Genomic DNA, 17403 nt, shown 5'->3' on the forward strand with positions numbered 1-17403 from the left:
GATAAGAGCAGAATTGTTTCCTCCATGTTTACAAAGCACTATTTTTGACCAAATGTCATCTGCTTCCTAGAGCTTGGAGGAACACGTGTACACCTCACTGGGTGGTCTCCTGACAAGTCTTAATATGTTACCAAAGTGGCAAGTGGTCTGGTTGAGCTCAGCTGTCACTCAGCATCACTCCCCAGTCTTAAGTCTTATGCTTTTCCATCTGTGTAAGGTTATTGATGACCGTCATAACAAAAAAAACACAAAATCCATTCGTACTTTGGACAGCATGTCTTCATGTTCCGTCTTGACTCCGAACCGGGACATGCTGGTGTTGTTGAGGCTGGAGCTATGCATCAACTTCTTTACGCCGCTAATCTGCGTCATTAACTGATGCCGCTTCTTCTTCTCACGGTCTTTCTGTGTTGGAGATGGAATCTCCACATCATTCTGCTTGTCTGTGAAAGCAAACACATATGTACAGGTCATGAAACTATTTGCAAAAACAAGGATAAAAATGACATATTTTGAAATCTGGAGGATAAAAATATTGTCAATATACCTATACATTAATATTTCATTTCTGTCTATTTCTTGTGATAAAGGGTTACAATCATCCCAATTTTGCAATTCTTGTAAACAGTAATTAAAGGTTCCCCTCCCTTTCTTATACTGTATTTCCAAAAATTTCCATGGATGGAGTTCTCAGTGACTTATAGGAACTACAGATGAAATGTATGCTAGTAAGTCAGTCACTAACCCATCCATTCTTCAATAGCAGGAACAACGTACATGTTTGTAAAATATTCTTTCATAAGGATGCTGGATGTTTAGAAAATACATGCATAGCAGGCTGTCATCTATTGTATGTAATGGTCTTGGACAAACCCCTTGGATTACAGTACCAATTTTGCATAGAAGGCTATACATCCCTATACTTCCCACATCTGTTTAAATTGGCCATTTTTTGCCCAATCACAAGAAGATTCATCTAAGCACCTGATGCAAAAATAGCAACTGCCTTCATTAAGGTTGACTTTATAATAGAAAAACTTACAACAATGGAAGCATGTGTATTCAGAATCAGGAGTACTCTTATAAGAAATTGCAGCATGCAGAGAAAATCCCAATAATTTGCAACCCAAATGCTGAAATTTTTGTGCAAATTTTGCTTCTACATTGGAGTTATTATGGTAGCGCGTGTTGGCTATAAAAGTAAGCTTTAAAAACCCTCCTAGGCCTTTTGTGAATGATTTTATGTGCTATAAGGTAGTATTACCATGGCTTGGATTGAGTTAAAACATCCATGAATGCACTGCATTAGCGCTCAGATTTTTTAGGGCAGAATCCATTAAGTTCTGAAAAAGTAGGTTATTCTGTTTTCCTAGCACCTCCTCCTGACCGTTTTTCTCAAGCCTCAGACATGCGCCGCTATTCTCAGCCTAATTAAAGCTCCTGCACAATGGAAAATAATTGAGGCGAAGTGCAGCTGTGTCTGGAGTGGGGTATAGGATAATACAGGCAGCTATTATTCACTTGCGCCATCAGTTTGACACTAATAGGTGTTTCCCTGTGGGCTGCCGCATCCACTGGGAGAATTGATGAGCGGCTTCTGTCTGGAATCTCCTCCTGGAAGTGTGAAACCTTCAGTCATTTCCACACGAAAGAGGCGATTCCCACCAAACCGCTCCTTCCTCAGTTTCCTATGCAAGTTTGAATATTTTTTCCCTGCAAGTATGTGAATGTAATCTAAACCATACACAGACTTTTGAAAAATATGTTCAATGCAGAAATATACCCTCTTTTAACTTGGCCTAAATTTATAAACATGCATCCAGTGGAGTCGTCACGCCTCAGAAAAATATCTTAAAGAGAAGGTTTTCATTAGCTGTGTTACCCATGTCAAAGTAGAACCATGAGGGTATTTATCAGGCACTTTCTGTTATGGGGACAACTCTTAGTTGTACTTCCTCCCTGTTGTACATCCTCTCACATGATTGAGACTACAAGCAATCATGCTGACAAATTTCTCAGATATGGTCAAGCTAAACAGGTGCAACTAGACAGTGGCTGCAATTTTTTTTATATCTACTTTAAAATCTGTTTGTGTTGCCCTTAGCAACCGGTCATACTCTCTCTTTCATAACCCTATACACAGCTGGATATACGGAGAATCTTTTGGTTAATATTGGTAATAAGGACAGTCCCTCCTGGTAGTTCCATCAGTTGGTGGCTATGTGTGACAGGTGCAGGCCCTCATAATACATCCATCAATTGTTTCCTATGGGCAACAACAACAGTTTCTCCAGATACTTCAAACAATAAGACCTATAAGTGCAGGGGATTCCCTGCATGGCAAATGTCATTGGATTTGTCCCTACTTTCAATGGATGTTTATACTATCCCCCTGTAATATATAGCGTCTATTCAAATCCAAAAAATAACAGCACTTGTCTTTCATACACAGCAGATACAGCCATTTTATAGGAAGATCCCTTTGCCAACCAATAGAGTGACTAGAAACTTGTGACATCTTTGTCCTTGGTGGTGGCTTCGTTTTAGGAAGTATTGGGCAGACCACACAGCTGGCTATCACACTGATGTCCTCAATTTCTAATGGGATGTTTCTTAGAGTAAGCAGTCTGTGAACGGCACACAAGGTTGTCTAGGACACTGGGTGAACTCATGGTTGTCTAAGACACAAGGTGGACACAAGGTTATCTAGGACCCAGGGTGGACACAATATTGTCTAGGACACGAGGTGGGCTCAAGGTTGTCTAGGACACAAGGTGAACACAAGGCTATCTAAGACACATGGTAGACTCAAGGTTGTCTAGAACTCAAGGTGGCAATAGGAAATTAATATGTCCATTTGCCAAAAGGCCAACCATATGGTTTATTCTGTAGTAAGAGACATGGATGAAGAGCTTTTTATTGGCATCACATGTTCCGGAATAGTAATTTGGCACCATTGTTACCACATGTTCCAAAATTGTAATTTCTGGTCATTAGAGGAGTTTTTCTACCATGCAGATAAGGCTGTTGCCTAATGTGGGCCCTCTTGCAACTCTAATTGCTATGTTGCTAGCTTCCTTCTGTGCTTTTTATACATGTCTAAGTAATTTATTTTGCTTTAGATAAATGGATATGCTAATTTCTTGTAAATATGGATTTAAAATTGCACACTAAAGGGGATGGATACTGTTTAAAGAACAAAAGAGCCTAAGTCTACTGGTGGTAAAGCATGATATTGTTTTATAACAGGGTGCTACTGGAATAGCTGCTATTCTACAGCCCCTGACACCCTGAAGTTTTGTGTCATTGCCCACTCTCAAAACTACTGCTTATTTTGCATCACAGGGGTACAGCTTTTTTTCTTTGTTCAGTGCAAGTTGCAGCCATACACACACACACACACACACACGTTCAATTTTGTTTTTAAATTCTCAGGCTGTAAATTTTCATTTAATCATGGCAAAGGTTGCTGAAATAGCACCAGGTTATGTTAATAGATCGGTTTCAATGCAAATGGTGCTCAGGGGAGTTGTTGTTTAAAAACATTATTACTTTATCCATTCTTTAATTGCCTAATTACTGTCGGAACACGTCTGCTGCCCAGAAAAAAACGCGTCTTCAAAGGGAGTTCCCAAGGAATTCCATCGGAACAAACAGGCGCACCTGCCTGCAGCCATGTAATAACGGTCATTTAACAAGAGCTGTGTCAACTCAGCAAAGGATTGTGGGTATGCAGCAAATCAAAGCGCCCTTACCCAAGAATGTGCTGGAGATATATTCAGACACCTGATTGCCCGATCTGCTCATCTCTGAGAGGTGGGTCAGCTCCCGATTCAGCATCCTCTTGAACTGTTGAAAAACCAAAGCAAAAATGACATTTAAACCTGGGCCTTCCATTTGTTTCTATCGGTATAAAACAGAATTTCATTTTAACATGTGTTAAATAGGTTATCAGGGTCCATATCTCCGGTAAAGCGTTAATTTGCATTTATAATCACTGACGTATGTTGTAAACATTGACACAAGGTAACATTCATCAAAGCTTATTTCCTACAGAATAAACTTCTCAATGGCTTTGTATCAGAGGATGGTTAGCAAACGGAGAAGCATCACGTGAGCTTGATAATGTTATATCATAAAAAAGACAGATTGCTATACAAATCCCCCTTTGCTATGCACAATCACATAACATCACTTAGTTAAGATGACCCGATTTCAATTATCACCTGCGGGCCTTACAGTCTCCCGTTGAAGCATACTGCTTCCAAAACGCATCAACAGCACAAATCCGAAATGGACGACAAGGCAAGAAAAACCCAAACGCACGGTCCGTTAATCCTCATAAAAAAAATACACCACGCTAAACTGCTTCATGGTTATACAAAAATAAAAGGTCTAGATTGCACAAGACCTCATTGTTTTTTTTTTTACAAAACTTCATCCTCCCTAAGCCTGTGATACAAATTGAGTCCTGTCCATGCAAAGAATAAAAATAGATCACATTAACGAAGGTTCTCCAAAATTTAAAAAAACCCACCTTGATGTAGCCCCAAGAGACGGACAGCAAATAATTAGCCTCAGGCATTTTGAAATATTCCCCAGAATGGAAAGCAGATCCCTCTCAAATCCAGATGTCATACAAAGGAATTCCGGATGGATTTAGGGGATCCTTGGGTTGCGTTCATAGATCAGCCGCTGGGACACAATCCTAAGACTCCGAATGGTAGCGTTACGAAGAGAAGAGAGCCCCTCGATTCCATGGTAGCCGAGCACAAACTGTGGGCAGGGAGAGCACAAAGAAGGCACAGGCAACTGTCCAAGTGCAAGCCCTTAGTGCCCATCAGCAAGACCGGATCTAGTGGGGGCTTCTCTGCTTCACATTAGTCGTGCTCAGCTGAGCAAGCTGCTGAAGTGACAATTATTCGGCGTTGGTGAAGAGAAGGAGGGGGGGGGGCTGTCAGTCTTAGTGCACCATCTCTCTCCGAACAGGGAGAAGATTAAGATGGTGGAAGCCCCTGCATAATTGAATACAGCATAGCCACCCCCGGAGGTGGCACATATCTGCTTGGCATTTAACCCTTGCTGTCGTGGCCTCACAAAATGCCATCTTTAAAAAATCAAGGGATTATTATTATCTAATAATTGGAGAGTCAAGATCAGTGGAAAATAAAAGAAGGAAGATATGTTTTCCTGCAGCCCTATTATTAAGATAACATAGAAGAGCCAAATGCCAACAAAATATTAATTTATATAATGCAATCAGATTTTTCTGATATAATGGCATGATAACTATTTCTGTCTGTTTTATTTGCAGGATATTTTTATGTGTTTTTGGATTTTTTCAAGTTGTCTGAATTTTGCTAAATTATACATGCTTATTCATTAAGGAAAGGACAGTGATAATGTACAAAACATGGTAACTCACAGCAATCAATACTCATGTAACCCCAGCACAGGAGTAATCTGGTTGGTTGCTGTTGGTTACAGCACTTTAATACTCTTCTGCATAAACTATTTTATTTTATTATTATTATTTTATTATATCATTTATTTTATATTATGTCAACATTTGTGCCATTTCCCCAACAATATCTCACTATAAAATATATATTCTAATATTTCATATCTATAAAAAAATATAATATATATCATTTTAGTGATTTGTTGTTGGGGAGATGGTACATATGTAGAATTTGGGATACTTATAGCTATTGTTTTTGGCCCTGTGTTAAATAATTCAGTTTCAGCTAGCTAGGGATGACATCACCCCCCCCCCCCCTTTCCTCCCTGATCTGCTCTATTCGTGGGAAACCTAGAGATGCAGTGTGCAAATCCAAGCAGCGAGCAGCTTCAGACATAGGCAGTTTAAGGAATATTCTGTTGTCATGGCAACTGCATCACATGGTCCTTCTGTACTGTACAGCTCCCTGTTTGGATTTAATCATTCATTAAATATGGTGTTCCTGCAAGAATTCTCACGGTGGGATCCCAAGGCATCCCCTTTATTATTAACCCGTTCTATATCATCATTATATATGTTGCACATTTCACCGGTTTATTAGCTGCGGATCACTGAGCTATAGTGTCCCAAATTCTTCTTGGCTGCATTGCTGACCCAGTTTTTTTTTAATACATTGCAATGCATTTATAGGGATATCTGGGAATTTTTAATATAAACACACAGCAACATTTATAACAATACGACGCCACCCTCAGGTATGGGGCTTTATTAGTGATGCTAATCTTACTACTGTAGAAGATCATGCTTTGTAATCAAGTATATTATTTACTTTATATAATTACTGGCTTCAGAGACTGGGGTGCATTTTTTTAGAGTGTACATGGAGTCTTATGTAGCTTAAAATTTTGGTAGTTCATAATAACCTCACTAAATGTACAGTGTGAGAAACTCCACACCAGATGGTGTTTAACTGCACAAACACATCTATGCTATCTTCCCAAATGTACACCTTACTCAATGTAGGGGATGCCCTGATGTGCATTTTGTAAAGTTATAGGGTGCTTTGTACCTTCACACAAGAAGTTGTGTCCAAAGATGTCCAAATGGTGGGTCAACCTTTATCCATATTTATTTTGGTTCACCTGGTATTTGCTCCCCTGGCCGATGTGACCCCCCCAGCATGAAAGGCTTTTGAACATTCTGTTTAGCGCAGTCCCATGGCTTATAGCAGGGATTCCCAAACTACGGCCCTTCAGTTGTTCAGGAACTACAATTCCCATCATGCCTAGTCATGTCTGTGAATGTCAGAGTTTTACAATGCCTCATGGGACGTGTAGTTCTGCAACAGCTGGAGGGCCGTAGTTTGAGGATCCCTGGCTTATAGCCTTGAATTGGCATTCTCTTGTAGCCCTCGCTCCCAAGCTGTGTCTAGAATGGATTCCCTGAAGCTGAAGGAAAGGACCTTTCATACTATCCATGACTCAGTGCACTCCTTTCATAACAAATGGGATTATTGGTCTTGAAATTGAGCAATAGTACAATACCAGACGATTAGTACCTTTAGTGCTCCCTATTCGCAGACTTCTATTTTGTACACCTTGATTGTCCATTAGAAGCCTTGTGGCCCAATTTTGTGCAGCATCCATCCATCCACATGCCTATTGTTATTGACCCTATTTATTTTATTCTTTGTGCTGTTTCTATCTCAGACACAACGCAAAATATAGATTCCAGAAAAGATTCCATGTGTACCAAACCTGTCACCTGTTCACTTATGCCCATGGCCTTATCTGTATGTACAGTATATCGGTTTGTACAACTACAACATTAAAACCTAAAAATAATTTGTAATTAAAAAGTTTTGGTAGTTCTTGGGGACCGTGTACTTGCAATAAGCTGTTTTCTTTTAATACTTAGGTGACTAAGGGATTAATGGAGGGCATGGGATTTTGGTTTGAAGACTATTGACGTTTAGGGCTTATGCATACTTTTGTAGCACATATTTTTGCATTGACACACATTGCATTAGGAAAGGTCAATTTTAATGGTCTAAGCCAGTGATGGCGAACCTTGGCACCCCAGATGTTTTGGAACTTCCTTCTTCCATGATGCTTATGCACTCTGCAGTGTGGTTGAGCAACATTGGAAATGTAGTTCCAAAACATCTGGGGTGGAAAGGTTCGCCATCACTGGTCTAAGCACACAAAAATGCACTAATTTTGGCAACACACTTGGGCATTGCTGCACACTATATTGCAGATGCATTTACTGAGTGCGTGCATCAGGGCACTGTTTAGAATAAATGGCCATGCACCATATAAGCATGCATTAATACACAATACCATGGTGCATTAGTGTTAATGAACCCTTTCCCACCATTGGAACTTGATGTCCTATTGAATCTCTGGGTCACCATATTTGCAATGCTCCCAATTATAGCTGTTAAGATCACCACCTCCATTCTGTTCAGCACTGATTTTTATGAATGTGCTTTTTTATGTACAGAATAAAGGTAATTTTCCATTCCACTCCCTGACACACATTACACGCTATACTGTAGGTTTGTGTTTACATTTGTGGAGAATGGCAAGGATAAAAATTCCCTGCCAGCCCAGAGACTGTGCATCTCTTTTCGGGAATCACACATGCCATTTGCTAGAGATGCCCGGAGGGAAAGGTCACAGTTTGTTGCTTGCAAGGATCGACGGGCAATTTTGTGTGAATTTTTATTCAATGAATTCTTGTTTAACCAAGTATGACACAAACAGCAGGAAAAGCAAAAAAAAATGCAAAGAATATTTATTTCTCTGATATTATAAACCTAATAAAAAAGGGGAAGTGATGACATGGCTAGGCGACCAATCAGATTGTAATTTTCCTGGTGCAGTAATGGAAATAAATCACAGCTTCACTGGGTGTCAGGGGTAACATTATTTTTTTCCTAGTTTTTAGGAGTGTGAGGATCTAAATCAGGGATCCTCAATCTACGGCCCTCCAGCTGTTGCGGAACTACACATCCCATGAGGCACTGTAAAACCCCGACATTCACAGACATGACTAGGCATGATGGGAATTGTAGTTCCTAAACAACTGGAGGGCCATAGTTTGAAGACCCCTGATCTAAATGATTGGATACAAATTGAATGGGTTGTACTCTTTTAGGTACTCTTAACTCTTGTTAGGTCTACAGAAAATTGCACAGAGAATATACAATCAGATTGTTAATGTGCATGCACTAGTACTGGAAAAATGAACAAGACAGTACACTGCATTGTTACAGAAAGTATAGCTGGTCTCCTGCAGCCTCTTTCAGTCACTTCTTATCTACATGTGCTCACTCCAGCGTCAGCTGCAAATACTTGCTCTGGACTGGCTGCCTGATAGCGACATTATTGGACCATGCCAGTGCAACTAAAGATCTTAGTGACTGCATTGAGTTCTACTATAACCTAAGAAAACTTGTAGACAGGACAGTGAGCTTCTAAGTAGCTATGCCTCATATCTTTCAAAAGTTCCTCCTATATTTTGCGGCTCGTTAACAACCTACACATTCACGTACAGAAGAATAAAAAGAAAATAAACAGATGTAGAGCGTCCGTTTGATCTGGTACGGTTTCATGAAGCCCTGAGCCTGGATCCACACACTTTACATAATCACCGGCATTACTGACAGGAAGTGGTTGCCAGACTTTTCATTTTATGGTTTGTGTGGCTTTCTGATGACGTTAATCGTTTTCTGCAAAACTTTTGCAGAAGAAAGATGAATTCTCTAAAAGGCAACGAATGACCTTCCTCAAATGAGGACATGAAAATGAAAAGGATCCTTCCGCTCTAAACGGGGATTTCAGTGTTCGGTGGGTGCTGGAGAGTCGTACCACCCAACCGTTTTCTTTTATCTCTCCTGGTCAGTCATGTTGGGATTGCTGTGCATTTGTTGCACGGCTGCCTATGTCTGCAAGTCTTTGCCTGAGCCTGAGATGGACAGGAAACAAGCCAGAAGGTATAGTGGAGGAAGCTCTACAAAAGATATATAGAAACCAGGGGGTATTACAGCCCACCTAGACCCAAAAATCAATTTTGGGCTTATTGAGCCCTTAAAGTGATATGCCTCAAACTGCGCATTATACATAGTTGCCAACATTTGAAAAAAAATTCCAGGGACACTTTGCAGCACAGCTATCAATTACTTACCACACCCACTTCCCTGAAGCTCCGCCCACTCCACATAATTAATCTCCGCCTACTTATCATCAGATTATAGGGTCTACTTAATAAAGAGAGAATTACAGGAAATTGAAAAGGGAATTTTAAACTTGAGGCCAAAGTAGCAGAGTTGGAATAATTCTCCCATTCAGCTGCACTACTTCTGCCTAAAGTTAAAAATTCTCATTACAATTCCCTGCAATTCTAAAGTGTCAAATGTGCTCAGGTGTGACCATACAAAAAATGTAATATGTAAATATAAATAAAGTGCAAGGTGTAAATAAGTACATTAAGTAAGTGCAAAGTGTAAATAAGTACATTGCTGGGACAATGTAAATTACCCGGGACAGGCTCCTATTTGCCGGGACTGTCCCTGCAAAAACGGGACAGTTGGCAAGTATGCATTATGCCCATTCACATCTGTGCATTGCAGTGATGTACAGTTTCGATGAGCATTATCAAAATTCTCCTTATTTGCATACAAATTCCATGTCAGATATAAAAAAATAGTTTAGATCATTAAGAGAGCCAGGCATCTAGACAATGAGAAGTGGACAATGGCAGCCTGCATGTTTCTCTTAACACAGGTTACCTTCCTTGAAAACAGTGCTTCAAAACTCTCAGTAGGTTCCGGAGTTATAGGCAAATTAACATATGCAAATTTTGACTTTTCATTTAAGGAGTCAAGCCTAGCCCTGCCCCTGATTAACTCCTGAGCCGTCCTACAGGTTAGTGAGGCCATCCATCACGTTGAGAGGCCAGTAGGGAGGGGAAGGTCTGAGTTTGGCTTTCACTGGAAAAGTCAGGATTAGAACTTCAGCTTCTCGAAGCTTTGGTGACCTCTGCTTACGTATTTTTCCAAAATACACTTGTCAAGGTCTGTGACAGGGTTCATTTAAACAATATCTAACCTCAAGAACAAAAACGTAAATGTAATATATAGTGGCTTTTCGATCCCTAGATGTGGTGACTGCATTTGTTTTCTAGAAGAAAAGATAGGGAGCACTGGTTCACAAAAAAACACCGATCATTGCCACATCCCTAATGCCTCTTACACACGCAACGATTATCGGCCGACCGATCGGCCGTCTTTTGTCCAGTGTTGTTGTGTTGGTTGAAATGTGCTCTAGACTGCACACTAATTTTCTCGGCCAACAAAAACCAACTGCAGAAGTGATGTCATGTTCTGGTCTACTTTCCATGTGTTTTTTTCTTCTCTGAGCATGCCCAGTCTTGCTCATCAGATTTTTGTCTGCCGAAATCTGTACTGACTGACGGCCAACAAAAATTTTATAGCCTGCACACCAGATTTTGTTCGGCCGAAAAGTCGGAGTCGGTTGTCGAAAGCATCATACTAACAAGCCGAAAATCGGCCGATCGGACGATGGCCGAAAATTCACGGCCAGCTATCGATGCGTGTGTACGAGGCATGAGACACACGCCTTTGGCTTGACCAAATGCAGGACCACTCCCTTACCCAATTTTGTTTTCAAATGCATTTGTTTTCTGTTTTCATTCTTTTTCTCCCTTCTTTTTATCTGGTGATCCTCTAACACTCTTCCTGTCCTGGGGTGACAACGCTTACTTACTGTACTGTATCTATGGAGGAAAAGTGCTGTCGCCCTATGAAAAAAAAAAAAATACAGAATACCTCCTCATCTCCATAACATGGGAGGGAGGTGTTCTGTAGTTCAGAGAGAGCTGGGAATAATGTAACTGATAAGACTGCACAAGAAGTTTTCAGCTCACTACATTTCTGGCAGGATCAACAGGGTATTTTTACACTTTTTAAACAGACAGAAGAAAATACTTTTAATGGATGTAATTTACCAGTCCAAAAGGGAGCATATAAGTTCCTTGTTAGGATTTACATACATAGAAAGAAAATCTGCTCTTAGGTAATAAAAGTGAAATAGCATAGCGCCCTCACTAGGAAACTGCTGTCAGTGCACATAACCTGGCACTATATACTTTTTCTAGTGATATTTATGACTGTAGTTAACTTTCATAAAGCGGTGACCACTCTGACATTTTACTCTGGGCGTAATAGGTTTTTGGATGAGACAGAAATTGCCTTCACACGTAATGAGGTTAATGTATTTGACACACAGCGTGGCGGATTATGCAAAGTTTTGCCAGACTCTACGCTTTCCCACACAAAACTGACTAACATCTTGAGATTCAGTACAAGTTTTTTTTTTCCTCCTATACACAGCTGTTTGCCACTATGAATGTAAAACAATACAAAAAGGAAGTCTTCATACAGAGTCACTACAGGTGCAGGCAAAAGTACGACAGAAGCTGCAGATGGAAGCTTAAGGCCAGGTCCACATTTGTTTGGCTGTGGTTTTGCAGTTCGGGGTCCGGTGCGTTCCTGTTCACTGGTTCAGGTGCAAAACTTTGCCTGAATTCGCACCTGAAGCAGACCCAAAAACGTACAGGACCCTTTTTGAAACCGCACCGCGGCCGCCCCAGGTATGTTTGAACCAACTCCATTGAGAACCGGTCACAATAACATGTCACGTGAATTGGATGCAGTTAAAAACGCATCCAATTCGCACATATGTCTCCGTATACAATGTACGAAACTGAAATCATGGGGGAAAGAGAGAAAATTGATAGAAGTGCACAACTTTTACATTATGAGAGGCTATAAAAGTTTTGTTAGAAAAATTGGAGATAGAATTATTTTCAAATTAGAAAACAAAATTGATGGGGACTATTTTAAAAGGACACTGAATCAAAAAAAGACAAAAAAAAAAAAAGCTTTAGATAATAACACACTTAATTACATAATAATGATGTCACTTGTTTGTATATTCTATTCAAAATAGACACTTTAAGTCCTGGTTCACACTTGTGCGATGCGGGAAGGCTGCGAATTCACACTGCCATATGCAATACGCAGGGGGTGTCAATTAAATGTTAACGACACCCCCAGTTTGATCGCATATCGCAGTGCGATCTGACAGTTCGCACAGGATCGGATCGCACAAGTGTGAACCACTGTGCGATCCGATCCTGATGCGGCTGGAAAAAAGGGTCATGTGCGTGTTTGGTGCGGATGAAGTGCAAATTCAGCCATACAAAGTGTATGGCTGAATTCGCATCTGCACATCCGATCGCATGTAATGAATGAGCAGTGCGCTCCGAATTACATGCGATCGCCGCACTCGCAGTAATGTGAACCGGCCCTAATTCACTTAAGGACAGAATCTGTGTGATCAAAATATCTCCTCTTATATAAGCATAATTCTAAAGGATGTGCCCCAAGGCTCCATTAAGACCTGTGCGAATGCTTTTGCGCATGCACACTGGTAGGGCAGCCGATTAATCTTAAAGGGCTGCCCTACAAGCGAGGAATGTAAGGAAAGAAGTCCTCGACCCTTTTTCGAAATCACACTGCACCAAATCGTTTGGTCCTGCAGCACCATGCAGTCTAGAATGTGCGGTTTCCGATACATGTGTCTGCTAAAGTGCAATGCGTTCCTCTGCAGGTTGGGAATGTGCCTTTGTTCACGTTCCCTACCTGCAGATATGTGAACCTAGCCTAACAAATTCCATCATTATAGACTAGATAGTTTCGAAAAGACCAACAGTCTGCAAAACTTAAAGTAAACCTAGTCCTAAATAAGTTGTTAAATTAAGCCCCTTGCCCAATACACTGGACACCAGAAGTAGCTAGGTGGTACCTTAGTGCTTTGTGTTCCCCGATGTTCTGATAGTTATAGGTCTCATGCGAATACTGCTTTTGTGAAAGTCTGTATTTGCATATGCCAAAGCAGTTGACCAGCCCCCTCACAAGACATTGTTTGGCGATCAGTCACTTAGGCACCAAGTGTCATTATGCTGGTGAAGTGGGAGGTGGTATACTTAGCATTCCCCAAGACAAAGTGGGACATTTTGGTAGGCTGCAAGGGGTGGGGACGCCCTGCGAGGCAACATAGCCCTTATTTCTGTACACTACAGAAATACAACTGGATCTCTGAATCTCAGCTTGTTAAAGATTGGATGATAGATGAGAAGCTCCTCACAAGCCTTCACTCTGCTCTCTCCTTCTGTTAACAAGCCCCCATCGTTAAATTGACAGCACTGTATTGGGTGCATGTAGAAAATTTAAAGTGAGAATCTAGCAATATGTAGATGGAATTAACTAATAGATATATGGTACAGACTTTTTTTGTTAAATAATAGGGGATCAAAAATGCAATACAATTGCAATGACCACTTTAAAGTGTAAATCTAACCCAAACCTTTTTGTTTTGTGACCTAATAGAAAACTTGAGCCTACCCTACAGAGCTCTGATATAAGCCAAACAGTCATATTAAAACTTATGAGAACCTGCTGGGGAGCTTTGCTCCACAGCAGCAGGCAGGCCAAGAACGGGCCAATTTAAATGTAGGGGTTATGGAAGGCCACACTAGGAGGACTATGTAAGACGGTGGCTTTGTTGGCAGTAAAAAAGGAAATTAAGTATTTTGTTTTGATCTGATGAATGACTTAATGGGCCTGTGTTCCTGAAAGGCTTTGTTATCTTCAAGACAAATCATATAGAAGCAGCTAGTGTACAGTAATAGGAAGACTAAACAATTTGGCAGGAGTAAGAGGAAGAGTCACGTACAAGTGGGCAAACTGTCTCTGTTGGCAGTCAGATGGAACAAGGGATCTGCTGAACTGTGCACAGAGGCACATAGGCTGTTGGCTCAGGGCCCAAAACGATTGAGTGATAGACATTGGGTGGATCTTCGTACGTGTGCTTTCACCATGCTGAAGGGACCTTAACGACAGCTTTGCCCCCTCTTGATGACAGAAGTGCCATGTTCCTATTGTTTCAAACAGAACTTCCTTTGTTTAGAACTTATTGTGTCAATTAGCGGAGATACACGTACTCTGAGGGTCCGGGTCTCTGTACAAAGTAATCACCCTTTGTTGGGTATCGGTACCAATGTCACGTTCCCTTCCATTGTCTGTCCTGCCAGTTTCCTGTTTGTTGAGGCCTTATGAGCGTCACCATGTTGAATCTCCAGGAACAAGGTGGGCAAATGGCTTAACATTAACTGGAATTGTAAAAAGTTTATGCGAGAATTGAGAAAACATTTTGTCCCTGTTGTTCTAAAAATTTGTGAGTCAGACTGGAGGGCAAATCCGGCAAAAATACATCTTTATCTGAACCACTATACAGGGTCAATGAGTTTACAGTCTTGTGATGCCCCAACTAGCCATCATGTATGGTTTTATTACACGAGGAGGTTGGTGTGCTGCAACTGAAGAAATTACTTCATGACTTTTACAGTAATTCATTTATCATCTGTAAAGTATATCTATAACCAAAACATTTTTTCTCTACTTTGGATAGAGAAATAGAAGGACTGAGACCCCTTTTATTTTGCCATCTGTGTTCCACAGGTGAAATTTCCTTTCACTTCCTGTCCTGTACACACAACAGGAAGTGAGAGGAAATTTCTCCAGAGTGAGGGGAAATCTCCTCTTAGATAGTTGTCACCTGGACAAGTGTCCCTATTGGAAGATGTACCTTCTATCACTGTTCTGTTGACAAGGTGAAAGTTTGGATGTTCCCTCGCTTTCAGTCCTAGTGGGGACACAGGCAACAACAGAAACAGTGGTTTTAAGACTTTCTCAATATTTTCAAAACTAAAAATTTTGTTGGCTTTAGACAGGGGTCTCCAAAATTTCTAAACAAAGGGCCAGTTTATTGACCTTCAGACTTTAGGGGTGCCGGACTGTGGCCAGTGGGAGTAGAAAATGCCCCAGCATCAGTGGGAGCAACAATACCTCATCCTTGGGAGTAGGGAAATTACATAGAACCTGCAAAGGAATAGTACCCCATTGCAGATATTAGTTAAAGGAATAGCTCCCTATCGTCAGTATCTGTGGGAGGAATAGTGCCCCATCATTGGTATCAGTGGGAGGAACAATGCCCCATCATTGGTATCAGTGGGAGGAATAGTGTCCAATCATTGGTATCAGTGGGAGGAATAGTGTGCAATCATTGGTATCAGTGGGAGGAATAGTACCCCATCATTGGTATCAGTGGGAGGAATAGTGTCCAATCATTGGTATCAGTGGGAGGAATAGTGTCCAATCATTGGTATCAGTGGGAGGAATAAAACCCCATCATTGGTGTCAAGGGAGAAATAACGTCCTATTGTTGGTGTCAGTGGAAGCTGGAGGAATTTTGTGCAATTGTTGGTGTCAGTGGATGGAATGGTTCCTTGTTGGTGTCAGTAATAGTGCCTTGTATCAGTGGGAAGAATGATGCAATGGCCGGACAAAAGCAAGCAAAGGGTCGCTTCTGGCCGCAGGTTGGAGATCACTGGCTTTAGATATGATTTAAAGCTGAAGTTTAATCTGCTTCTATCCTGCCTTCCCTGGTTTTTTCTTTTCTTCTCATCCAAATTCTAATTCAATTATAAAATAAAACCTGTTTTCACTACACAACTTATTTTAGATTCAGTGATGTCATCAGTGGGTCTCTGTTCTTCTCTCAATGCAGGCAGATTATAGATGGCAAGAGGGGCTACGAAAGTGCTGAACAGGGCTTCCTGAGAACATCACAGCATCCTGGCTCAGTACTCTGCTCAAGAGCCCTCAGCCCTGATGTAAGCAGTGGGCTAGTGCTTTGGAGGAGTTGCAAATATCAAAATGCCTTGATGGGCGAATGATGAGTGAATGTCAGTCTAGCTTTCCAAGGCTGGCTTCACCCTAGATATTACCCACATGTGATGCTGAGCCTCCATGGTTGAACTAAACTCCAGTGAATAAAAGGGGAAGGCCAGGGACAGTCATGCTGGGAAGAAAAGGGCAACTTGGTGCTGGATGTCCTCCAGCAAGGGAATGTTCTTTACAGCACAGATAGATATATGTGACAGGCCATAACGTCATTTTCCCGTGGCTGGTGCTAATAAAGGCTTAGAGAGCAGCCATGAGGTTTTCATGTCCACACACTCAGGTTACATCTGCTTTCCTTCTGTCCGGTTTGTTGTGCCACATGATGGAAAACTAAACCGGTAACTTGTTCAGTTTTACTTCTCTTTTCCTTGAAACTGGAGGAGCCAGCAGCCAAACTTCTAATTAGTTCCTTATTACGATTTTTTGGGGCATGTTAAGGGAGTACGGAGGAAGTAATTTACGCAGTTCCAACTATCTATTGTGTCCTCTGGATGCCTCCAGTTTCCTTCCTGACTACTTCAGTAGACAATGACATCCAGAGCGACAAAGTCATCACAGACCTTAGTCATAGTTTTTTCTTTTTTATTAGCCGAACCTGCGACGCCAGGAAATTTCGAAAACTGAGAAAAATTTAAGGAAAAACGTATTGCAAAAAAAAATATCATCAAAGTGTATTTTCCTGAAGATTTCCAATCAAAACACAAACTGACGTTTTCATGCCAAACTTCCACAGTTGAGGCGTATTCGCACACCCACATCCATAAAGTTACATAGGGGTGAAGAGCTGGAGAGTAAAAAAATCAGGCTCACTTCTGCATAGAAACCAATCATCTTCCAGGTTTCATTGCCAAAGCATGAACAAGTTGAGGTTAGAAGCTGATTGGCTACCATGTACACCTGCCACAGATTCTGAGTGCACCAGCTTTAGTAAATCTACCCCATAGCAAGAATGGAAAACAAGAGACGCAGGGCTGCTATCCCTTCACCTTAATCATGTTAAATGTCTTCACCAGTGCTCAAAAGCTGTTGACCACTGTTAGCTCGATAG

The 17403-nt window shown here is 41.1% G+C and overlaps 1 protein-coding gene across 4 annotated transcripts in view; it reads right to left on the reverse strand.

The window, feature by feature from the left end:
• PDE4B (phosphodiesterase 4B) overlaps positions 1–17403 on the reverse strand; it is a 711253-nt gene that overhangs the window by 10152 nt on the left and 683698 nt on the right. For 3 of the 4 annotated variants that reach the window (XM_082264993.1, XM_082264994.1, XM_082264995.1), the window contains 2 exons: positions 3756–3849; positions 265–443 (listed from right to left, as the gene is read on the reverse strand). In XM_082264993.1, coding sequence (XP_082121119.1) covers positions 265–443; positions 3756–3849 — 273 coding nt within the window. Of the gene's footprint in view, positions 1–264; positions 444–3755; positions 3850–4537; positions 4929–17403 lie in introns of those variants that run through there. The other variant, XM_082264996.1, reaches the window with a different exon arrangement.

The sequence above is a fragment of the Pelophylax lessonae genome, assembly GCF_965119305.1.
Source record: "Pelophylax lessonae genome assembly, chromosome: 8".
Taxonomy (NCBI): Eukaryota; Metazoa; Chordata; class Amphibia; order Anura; family Ranidae; genus Pelophylax; species Pelophylax lessonae.